At 42.0% G+C, this 11,331-nt stretch overlaps 1 protein-coding gene across 8 annotated transcripts in view; it reads right to left on the bottom strand.

Moving 5' to 3' along the window:
• Positions 1-481: 481 nt before the first annotated feature.
• LOC139416641 (neurofascin-like) overlaps positions 482-11,331 on the bottom strand; it is a 28,118-nt gene continuing 17,268 nt past the window's right edge. For all 8 annotated transcript variants that reach the window (XM_071165561.1, XM_071165560.1, XM_071165563.1 and 5 more), the window contains 17 exons: positions 11,074-11,185; positions 10,836-10,999; positions 10,567-10,714; positions 9,737-9,861; positions 9,448-9,549; positions 9,091-9,288; positions 8,851-8,921; positions 8,500-8,722; positions 8,243-8,358; positions 7,799-8,009; positions 7,553-7,675; positions 7,257-7,430; positions 7,018-7,149; positions 3,202-3,271; positions 2,753-2,764; positions 2,418-2,456; positions 482-2,314 (listed from right to left, as the gene is read on the bottom strand). In XM_071165561.1, coding sequence (XP_071021662.1) covers positions 2,059-2,314; positions 2,418-2,456; positions 2,753-2,764; positions 3,202-3,271; positions 7,018-7,149; positions 7,257-7,430; positions 7,553-7,675; positions 7,799-8,009; positions 8,243-8,358; positions 8,500-8,722; positions 8,851-8,921; positions 9,091-9,288; positions 9,448-9,549; positions 9,737-9,861; positions 10,567-10,714; positions 10,836-10,999; positions 11,074-11,185 — 2,276 coding nt within the window. In that variant the 3' untranslated portion in view covers positions 482-2,058. The remainder of the gene's footprint in view (positions 2,315-2,417; positions 2,457-2,752; positions 2,765-3,201; positions 3,272-7,017; positions 7,150-7,256; positions 7,431-7,552; positions 7,676-7,798; positions 8,010-8,242; positions 8,359-8,499; positions 8,723-8,850; positions 8,922-9,090; positions 9,289-9,447; positions 9,550-9,736; positions 9,862-10,566; positions 10,715-10,835; positions 11,000-11,073; positions 11,186-11,331) is intronic.

Below are 11,331 nucleotides of genomic sequence, written 5' to 3'. Positions count from 1 at the left end.
GTTTTCTCCTATCACGGCCATTGAACTCTAACTGTTTTAAAGTCACAATTGACCTCATGGTGAAATCCCTGAGTGGTTTCCTTCCTTTCCAGCAACTGAGTTAGGAAGGACGCCTGTATCTTTGTAGTGACTGGGTGTATTGATACACCATCTGAAGTGTAATGAATAACTTCACATGCTCAAACAGATATGCAATGTCTGCTTTTACATGTTTTACCCATCTACCAATAGTTGCCCTTCTTTGCAAGGCATTGGAAAACCTCCCTGGTCTTTGTGGTTGAATCTGTGTTTGAAATTCACTGAAACGCTCGACAGAGACGTTACAGGCAATTGTGTGTGTGGCGTACAGAGATTTAGTAGTCATTAAAAAATCATTTTAAACACTATTATTGCTAAGCAAAATTGTACTCCTGAACTTATTTAGGCTTACCATAGCAATGAGGTTGAACACTTATTGACTCAAGACATTTCAACATTTTCATTTTTAATTAATTTGTTGAAGAAACATTTCCACTGACATTATGGGGTGTTGTGTGTAGGCCAGTGACACAACATCTCAGTTTAATCCATTTAACATTCAGGCTGTAACAACAAAATGTGGAAAAGTCAAGGGGTGTGAATACTTTCTGAAGGCACTGCACAAGTGCTGGGTTATTAAGGGGAGAGACAATTTACAGTTAAAAAAACTAAACTATGTCTGAAATACAGCTCTGAATCACCTGTCAGCTTTCCCCCACTAATGTTACTGACGATGTTGCAGATTCATAGTCCCTGACTGGAAGGTTAATATACAGTATGCCGTGTGCATCATATCATTTGAGAACATGATGATACTGTACTGCTGCTCCTCCATATTGTACTTTCAACACTATTACTCATGATGGAAAAATGCAGCTGGCCTTGAGCATTTCATGTCATTAGAACAGGGTTTTAATCTATTTGTGTATTAATTAGAGTACCATGAGTACAAGGTAAATCTCTATCAGTTAATATTGTCAAAATTACAAGGAACATTAATAATAAGCAGAAAGTAAATAAATGATTAAATAATATCATAGCATTTACAACTTCTAAATACTGTAGCTCACCACATTACAATTACACAAATTCCTCGTAAAAAATAAAAGTGCACAGGGAAAAAAAAGGTACAGTATGGTCCTAGAGACATTGATTAGGGATATGTTTAGGGATATTACGGATATGTCTGTGTTGACACTTTCTGCTCACACCCAAAAGTAGACAATTTGCTGTCCAGACATTTTCAAGGCTACAGATGACATCTGTCTAGCTTTGAAAGATGTTGAAACAGCCCACAGTCCTGAAATGTGTGTACACAATGACAATGTGTCATCATACCAATAACAACGTCAGCCAAGATTCACAGAACAATGTTTAGACAAAGCAACAGACAAACAAATCAAGGGCACAGAGCCCTAAAGGTGGTACTATATTTACTTCCATCAGGTGGAGATAAAGTTAAAAGGATCCTTAGCAATCCTGCCAGGCCTAAACCAGTGACTTAGCAGTGAATCGTTAATTAATATTTTTCTCCCACTGTCATATAAATCATCATATAAATAATATTTATCATATAAATAGTTTCTCTACCAGGTGTCACTGCTTTTATCAACATGATAAACTTATCAATGTATCCCTCTGTCTAATGTTCAGTCAATATCTCTCCATTAGTAGGAATATTACACACGCACATCAACATGTACGCATGCACTTCCACACCCACAAAATACACAACTTCATAACTGTAACTAGACTGTAACTGTAACCTTCATATTTTTGTTAAATTGCTGCTGTATTGCATTTACAGCACCAACCCAGTGTCAATGCAGAGCATGAGAATGGAGGAACACTACCAGGCTCCAACCACATCATCTTCTGTGCCTGGATTGAAGAAGATGGTGGATTTGTCCCCCAGTTAGTGGGCAGGGGGCATTCCAGACCAAGTCTGATTCGCATATACAACTGTTTATAGAGGCGCTAGTGGGCAATGTTCATTCCGGACCCAGTCTGAGTGTAACACCCATTGTACGTCTTGTTTCCTTATGCAAATGAATAGATGGGGCTCATGGGGGAGTTGGCCATCGGGGAGTGGGCTTCCTGGCTCCTGCTCTCACTGAACTCTGTGTCTCTGTCATCCCTCTCCTTGTGTCCAGTGTACTGGCCAATGAAGGAGCCGTCCTCGTTGAACTCAATCTCCTGTCCATCACCATAGTCCACCAGACTGTCGTCACTATCTGTCCGTTTCATCATGGTGTCTACTGTCGTCTGGCCCCTGCCAACTTTAGTCTCTTCCTCCCTGGAAGAAAAAGGACAATATCAGAGGATATGCTTCAGCAGCTGTGGTTATGGCTTCACAGCTTTCTGCATACAGTTCTAGACTAACTGGTTATAATATTTACCGTCGGGCAGAGTAGGGAATGGTGGTGACACGACTTATCCTGAAACATTCAAATAGATTGTTAAGGAATTGTGTTGAGAGAGAGTGTTGAAGAACTTTGCTATAAAATGTCCTAAAATGGTTGATCATTCAATCAAATCACTTAAACCATTCATTTGTTTCAACAATGACCACATGTTGAATTGTAGACACAGACCTTTTTTATGTTGTTTTTTGTTGTTGTTCAGATTTCTGATTATTGGTTATAAATATGAAATAAAGTCAATATATAAGTAAAATAATACAAAATAATAGAGTAAAAATGGTGTAAACCTGTCAGTGTTAGTCTTATCATACCTTTCCAGAGACCTTCAGTAGTCCAAAGGCGAAAAGAACAAGGATGAAAATTTGAAAACATTAGTAGTCAGAATAGAGAGATCAATTGGGGAGTATTGGGGAGTTACCAGGAAAAATACATTATTCTGAGATAATGACAACACCAAATGGTACAATATTGTTAGGGAATTAAATGATTTTTTCCCCCAATGTTGAATATTATTACCATGACATATTACAGTATGAATACATGTTTATATTACTGTAGATCACTGTTCATGTGGAATTATTTAGATACCATATCTGTCTTAAAGGGAAACTGACATGATGAGGAATTCTTCACAAAATTATTATACATGGTATATGTGGTTTACTTTGACCTACACAAATCTTGCATTGGTACCACTGATACCTATCTCAAGTCAAGGTTTTCTCAGTTGATTTTCAGACAGTTCTGTTATATTGCTTACCGATAGTCAAATGATCCCTCCTGATCTTTGTCATCCACTGGCTCCAATGTCACTTCTTTCTTGTCTCGTACTGAAAATAAAATTCTCTGTCTTGTTACTTTGACCAAATATAATATAAGCAATTGTGATGGGTGAATGCTTCATCTTAGGTTTGGCGCATTTCCCTTGATCAGGGAGAAGAGCCTTGATCAGGGAGGTGACCAAGAACCCGATGGTCACTCTGACAGAGCTCCAGAGTTTCTCTGTGGAGATGGGAGAAACTTCCAGAAGGACAACCATCTCTGCAGCATTCCACCAATCAGGCCTTTATGGTAGACTGGCCAGACGGAAGCCACTCCTCAGTAAAAGGCACATGACAGCCCGCTTGGAGTTTGCCAAAATACACCTAAAGGACTTTCAGACCATGATAAACACGATTATTTATTCTGATGAAACCAAGATTGAACTCTTTGGCCTTTGGCTTTAAATGGCGCCGGAAGAAATGGCAGCAGTTTTACGGACGCCCAACCAATTGTGCTATTATATGTTTTTCTCCGCGTTATTTGTAACTTATTTTGTACATAATGTTTCTGCAACCATATTTTAAGGCAAAAAAAGAGCTTCTGGATATCAGGACAGCGTTCACTCACCTCGGATTAGATGAACATTTTTTCTACGACAAGGACGACACACAAGACATTCTCCAAACACCTCACAGGGCCGACATCCCCGTTATTTGCAAGAAGAAGCGACGCAGGTACAGAGAACAAAGAGCCGGATGCCTGGTCAGAACCCAGAGAAGGCGACTGGGAAAGCTGCCGTTACCGTTAATACTACTTGCCAACGTGCAATCATTGGACAATAAATTAGACGAGGTACGATCACGAATATCCTACCAACTGGACATAAAAAACTGTAATATTCTATGTTTCATGGAATCGTGGCTGAATGACGACATGGATATTCAGATAGCGGGATATACGCTGCACCGGCAAGATAGAACAGCACACGAGGGGGAGGTCTGTGCATATTTGTAAACAACAGCTGGTGCACGAAATCTAAGGAAGTCTCTAGAATTTGCTCACCTGAATTAGAGTTTATTGTGATAAATTGCAGGCCACACTACTTGCCGAGAGAGTTTTCAGCTACACTTTTCGTGGCTGTTTATTTACCACAATAGACAGATGCTGGCACTACTAAGACCGTACTCAGTCAGCTGTATAAGGAAATAAGCAAACAGGAAACCACTCACCCAGAGGCGGCGCTTCTAGTGGCCGGAGATGCAGGGAAACTTTTTAATGCAGGGAAACTTAAATCAGTTCTACCAAATTTCTATCAACATGTTAAATGTGCAACCAGAGGGAAATAAATTCTACACACAGAGACCCGTACGTACAAAGCTCTCCCTCGCCCTCCATTTGGTAAATCCGACCACAACTCTATCCTGGTTCCTGCTTACAAGCAAAAATTAAAGCACGAAGCACCAGTGACTCGGTATTTAAAAAAGTGGTCAGATGAAGCAGATGCTAAACTACAGGACTGTTTTGCTATCACAGACTGGAACATGTTCCGGGATTCTTCCGATGGCTTTGAGGAGTACCCCACATCCGTCACTGGCTTTATCAATAAGTGCATTGAGGACGTCGTCCCCACAGTGACTGTACTTACATACCCCAACCAGAAGTCATGGATTACAGGCAAAATTCGCACTGAGCTAAAGGGTAGAGCTGCTGCTTTCAAGGTGCGGGACTCTAACCCGGAAGCTTACAAGAAATCCTGCTATGCGCTGCGACAAACCATTCATGTACATACTACCTCAATTGGGCCGACCAACGAGTGCTCCCGCACATTGGCTAACCAGGCAATCTGCATTGTGTCCTGCCACCCACCACCCGCCAACCCCTCTTTTACGCTACTGCTACTCTCTGTTCATCATATATGCATAGTCACCATATCTACATGTACATACTACCTCAATCAGCCTGACTGGTGTCTGTATGTAGCCTCGCTGCTTTTATGGCTTTGCTACTGTATATAGCCTGTCTTTTTACTGTTGTTTTATTTCATTACTTACCTATTGTTCACCTAACACCTTTTTTGCACTATTGGTTAGAGCCTGTAAGTAAGCATTTCACTGTAAGTTCTACACCTGTTGTATTCGGCGCACGTGACAAATAAACTTTGATTTGAATGCCAAGCGTCATGGAGGCAACCTGGCACCATCCCTATGGTGAATTATGGTGGTGGCAGCATCATGTTGTGGGGATGTTTTTCAAGCGGCAGAGACTAGGAGACTCTGGAGCTCTGTTAGAGTGACCAGTCAGGATCGAGGGAAAGATGAACGGAGCAAAGTACAGAGAGATCCTTGATGAAAACTTGCTCCAGAGTGCTCAGGACCTCAGACTGTGGCGAAGGTTCACCTTCCAACAGAACAACAACCCTAAGCACACAGCCAAGACAACGCAGGAAGGGCTTCGGGACAAGTCTCTTAATGTCCTTGAATGGCCCAGACAGAACCCCGACTTGAACCCGATCAAACATCTCTGGAGAGACCTGAAAATAGCTGTGCAAAGAAGCACCCCATCCAACCTGACAGAGCTTGAGAGAATCTGCAGAGAACAATGGGAGAAACTCCCCAAATACAGGTGTGCCAAACTTATAGTGTCATACCCAAGAAGACTCAAGGCTGCAATTGCTGCCAGAGGTGCTTCAACAAAATACTGAGTAAAGGGTCTGAATACTTGTGTAAATGTGATATTAAAGTATATTTTTTTTATTGTAAATTTGCAAAAATGTATGAAAAAAACGGTTTTTGCTTTGTCATTATGGGGTATTGTGTGTAGATTGATGAGAAGAAAACAACTATTTAATACATTTTAGAATAAGGCTGTAACCTAACAAAATGTGAAAAAAAACGGGTCTGAATACTTTACAAATCCACTGTATGTTCTGGCCCCACAACCATGCGCTCAAGGAGAAAAATTGACCCACGGCTTAATGTAATTGGGGACCCCTTCTTTAGAGTAAAGACATGTAATTTAACTGTAAAAATGTATTACCTTTTAATGAGTCATGAACACAACTAGTTATGATGTTGTCATCTGATTGTCAAACAAATCACTTAAAAAACTAGGCCAGCCTCCCTCAAAAAATTTACAATAAAAAAGAAACGAAACGTATAATGATTTCTTATTCATGACGATCCGTGTTTCATACTTTTCCAGTCAATTCGTAAGAGGCTGAATCTATTTCACTAGAGAAAGCATCTGAGTGAGGCAAACAGCACCCCTCTGTTGTAGTATCTGTAGCCCAGCCTAGTGGTTAAGATTGTTGGGTCGGTAACTGAAAGGTTGAGGGTTTGAATCCCTGAGCCGGCAAGGTGGAAAAAATCTGCCGTTCTGTCCTTGAGCAAGGCAGTTGCTCCCCGGGTGCCGATGATGTCAGTTAAAGCAACTCCCTGCACCTCTCTGATTCAGAGGGGTTGGATTCAATGCGGAATACAAATTTCAGTTGAAAGCATTCAGTTGAACTCTTTTTGTCCAGACAGCATCAGATATATGGGCTACACATACTAAGAAAAAAGGGCACTGTTTTGCTCGAATGCGTTCTCCAGTGAGACCAATGAATCTTGCTGTTTGGGTATTTTTCTAGGTAAAAATTATAAATATATTCTGAGACAACCTATCAGATCTGAATTTCTGAGGGGGCCACTGGGGTGGCCAATTAGATTTCAGGGCACCCCCTGGACATGCCACTGAGTATTAGGTCTGCCTCTCCATCTAAGAATGTTAGTCCTTTAATGGAGAAGTCTTGCGGACTACAGTATTGCTACAGTACCTGGGTATTTGCCCCCTCGGCTCCTTTTGATAAAGCAGACGACCAGCAGGATGAGCACGAATAGAGCCACAGCACACATCACACCAATTACCCAGCCCTGAGTGGAGAGGTCCACCTGCTCCCGAGCATAAGCTGTATGTAAACACACACACATGATTAATTGTCATGATCAAATCTGCAGATGTGCGGATGTTTAATGGCTTGTAATTGTGTGCTGTGGTTGACCTGCAGTGTTATACCTTCAGTTGTATAATGGGGTGATTCCTCTGTGTACCACTCTCCTACCCCAATTCTAGTCTGTGCTGCTATGGTGAATCTATAGCGGGTGTAGCGATCATATCTGCGAACAGCAAAACTGGTGGTGTTTGGGGGAAATCCCTCAACGTGCAATTCTTCCCCCTGAGTTGCGTTCACTGTAGAGAGAGTGCACAGTAGTGAGCCATGAGAACGTATGGTTAAGAGACATGCAGCTACTGTACTTACTGTAGATACTGTACCTTATTTGCTCACCTGGCTTATGAGTAAGTCTTCCTACCTGTCTGATATTTGAGTATGTATCCGGTGACGATGCCATTGGGCTCTGCAGGAGTGTCCCAGTCCACCCAGATCATGTCCAAATGTCTCTGCTGGATTCTGAAGGATCTTGGAGCAGAGGGTGCTACAGACATAGATCAGAGGTCAAGTCTGAGAATAAACACTGGGAAATACATGATTAGGAAAAGAACCCTGACAGAAAAAGTGTCTGACACATCTAATACAGCACCGCAGTGCTCTTCCTTACTTCCCTCTGGAGTGGAGAACTCTATGGTGTTACTGGGATGTCCCTCGTATCGGTTGTTGGCCACCACTATGTACATCTTGTAGTTGCTGTAAGGGATGAGTCCCGGCAGGACACCAGAGAGACGCTGCCTGCTGGCTGGAAAGGCTTTAGACTTCATGGCCCTGCTCACACTCAGCCACCTCAGCTGGCTACTGTCTCGCCAGAAGTAGACCTGGGATAGGGGGGACACAGCACATGCATTCGTTCCCTCTTTTGTTCTGTCGTTTATTCCCTCATTCATTCATTCATTCATTCATTCATTCAGCCAGTGTGTGAAGGGCTCTTCCTCCACCTCTCTCCTAATGAATAACAATTTCGCCTGGATCTCTACTTGTCAGAACAGATTGTCACACTTGGAATTGAAAACCAGAAACTAAACAGGCCACCTATTCCCATTAGTCTAACCTTGTATTCCTTAAATTCTCCCATGATGCTGTTGTGAGCCACGAGGTCCCAGTGCACGGTGACCTTAGTGGCCTCTATCCTGGACACACGCAGGTTGAGGGGGGCAGCAGTGGGACCTGAGAGACACCAGGAGGAAGTTGTAATTCACTACGGTATGGCTAACTATGGTATGGATCGATCTAGGTCTATAGCTACCTGTAAATGTATATAAAAAAGTTTCTCTGTATCTGCAGGAAGGGATGGGAGGTCATACTCACGGTCTTCTCCAGAGTAGCCTATGATGACAGGGGACTCTGGGCCCATCCCAAAGTCATTGACAGCCTGGACCTTTATCTCGTATGGTGTGAAGGTGTCTGTGTCGTAGATGTAGTATTTACACCACCAAGTGGTAGCGTTCTTCCACTCCTCCCTGGAATCCCTCCGTTTCCACCACACCAAGTACTTTAGGTGGGGACCGTTCCACTCTCTGTTGTTTAATGCCTTTTTCCCATACCAGACACGGAAGTTCAATTGTACGGAATAAAAGTTGTTATTCTTCATAGAATAAACATTGAGTTACAAACAAATGAATGGAGAATTAGCTTTTGAAAACACTTTGAATGTATCACCTCCCAGCTGATCATCATGTTGTTTCTCCATGTTCCCACTCCCTGAATGTTTTTAGGGATGGCGTCTGGAGCTGAGAATCATAGCAAGTACACAGATTATTTTGGGAAAGATCATGGTCCAAGTTTTTTAATATGAAAGATAATTGTCACCTGTGTGCCTGTTCAATACAAATAATGAAGCCAATGAGAAATCCATTATTCATATCACATTATCAAACTCATCAAGCATGAAATACTCACGTGCTCCACCAGTCTGGAAGTTGGCTGACGAGCGACTGGGTTTACTCATACCAATGTCATTGATAGCAATGACCCTAAACTCATAGATAATGAATGGTGACAGTTGCAGAATGACAGAGTTCAGGTTTCCAGGGTACGTGGAAAGGTTTCTCCACTTGAAAGGTAACCAGTCGTCATCATCATACTGCACCAGGTTTTCTGGAGGAAAAGCCCAGAAGAACACACTGATTCCTTCAGTTGATGGTAGCTAACTGACTATTTCAATGAAACTATGGCGTATACGTGGCCTGAATCCAGGCCTATGTTTACTCTGGATGTCCTGCTCCTGAGGTGTAGACAGTAGGGTAGAGCTGTTACCTTTGATAGGACTGTGATTGCTATCTCCAGGGGTCCAGGTAAGCCTGACGCTGCGCTCAAAGGGGTCCGACAACTGCAAGTTTGTAGGGGGGTCTGGACGATCTGGGAGGAAGGTAAGGAAACTTTTGATGCAAATTCCAAAAACATACAGCATGCTTATGAAGTCTTTATCTGCTACTCTTACATAATGCAATGTAATTAACATTACATAACATGTCATGCAATTGCTGAAACACAGTGTATGTACTGTAGCTATGTATGTTAACTAAGTGTCAAGTTATAATCCTACCCATCACCACCAGGCGGGCGGAGGCAGTGTTCTTGTCCATCTCAGTCTTGATGATGCAGGTGTAATTGCCCTCGTCTCCTCTATTGACGTTTGTGATGACCAGAGTTGATTCATCCAGCGACAGCCTGGAGATAATTAAAAGGACACAATACTGTTATTATTACGAAGTCATCTTGACAAATTCAGTTGAACTATTCACCATTTAGCCTTTAGTTATACTCAGATATAGACTATAACTCTGTTGATTTGATGTTAGCTACAGTCATCGAAATCCACTTCAATCAGTGTGAAGCCATTTCCGGTCACAACTTGCAGACTTGTTTACGTGTTGCTGTGCGTTTTGTGCGTTTTGTTGCCAACCTAACTTTACGGTTTTTACTTTTTAATTACCGTTTATATTTTATTTTTTTCCCTCACTCAACTTTTTTCATTCAACTTTTTCACTCAGGACGCTTTATCTGGACGTAGTTCGTCAGGACCTCCAACAGCCGAAGCTAAGTAGTAAGTAGTAGGCAGTAGGGATGACCAGAGAGGTTCTCTTGATAAGTGAGTGAATTGGACCACTTTCCTGTCCTGCTAAGCATTGAAAATGAACGAGTACTTTTGGGTGTAAGGGAAAATGTATGAAGTAAAAAGTACATTGTTTTCTTTAGGAATGTAGTGAAGTAAAAGTAAAAGTAAAAGTAGTCAAACATATAAATAGTAAAGTAAAGTACCTAAAGAAAACTACTTAAGTATTTTTACTTAAGTACTTTACACCACTGGTTAGCTATAACTATAACCCCATTGTTACAATGGTTACAAGGACAAGTAGTCATATTCAGGCTCACCTCCAGCCTATGATGAGGAACTGTTTGTTCTTCAGCCAGGTGGTGGTGACGGCGACCGTGGGGTCATGTTGGGCCTTACACTCCAACCGGACATCAGTCCCCCGGAGGACTCTCATATTATCTGGGCGTTTGAGAATTTTGGTGGACTCTGAAAAAGAGAGGATAAGGATCATGAGAACACCTGCAATGTGATCCATGAGCAGTGTAACTCTGGATTGAACGACATGCAGAAGCAAAGTGTTACAGTAAATCTATTATTAGGCATTCACCTTTGACTTCTAGTTTGACCTCGTTTTCATCTCGTCCTGCTACGTTGCTGACAACACACACATATGTCCCCTGGTCATCCATACGGGTGCCTTTGATCTGTAGTGTCCCGTTGCTGTGTACTTTAAAGCGATTCCCCTCCAGGTTGCCCAGTCCATACTTAGACCTGTGAAAAAACAGGTAGTCAGTTATACACATGCATACACACACGAGAGAAGAGCATCATAAACATGTTCTCACCAGCGCAGATCAGGCACGGGCGAGCCAAAATAGCGGCAGTCTAGCCAGGCGCGTCTGCCCTCAATGACCTTCACCAGGTCAGTCCTAGGCCTAAGGATACGTGGCTTTGCATCTGCAGATAAGAAGATGAGACATTAGACAACTCACATATACTTTTTATCTTCATTCCTGGCTGTGGAGCAATTTTAGTGCCAACAGAAATTGTATAATTTTGAATTTTGCACAAATTAAATCACAAAATGTATAAATTGATCTTTT

Source organism: Oncorhynchus clarkii, chromosome 9, assembly GCF_045791955.1.
Source record: "Oncorhynchus clarkii lewisi isolate Uvic-CL-2024 chromosome 9, UVic_Ocla_1.0, whole genome shotgun sequence".
Taxonomy (NCBI): domain Eukaryota; kingdom Metazoa; phylum Chordata; class Actinopteri; order Salmoniformes; family Salmonidae; genus Oncorhynchus; species Oncorhynchus clarkii.
The sequence above is the reverse complement of the archived record's forward strand: the minus strand, read 5'-3'. Positions and strand labels throughout refer to the sequence as shown.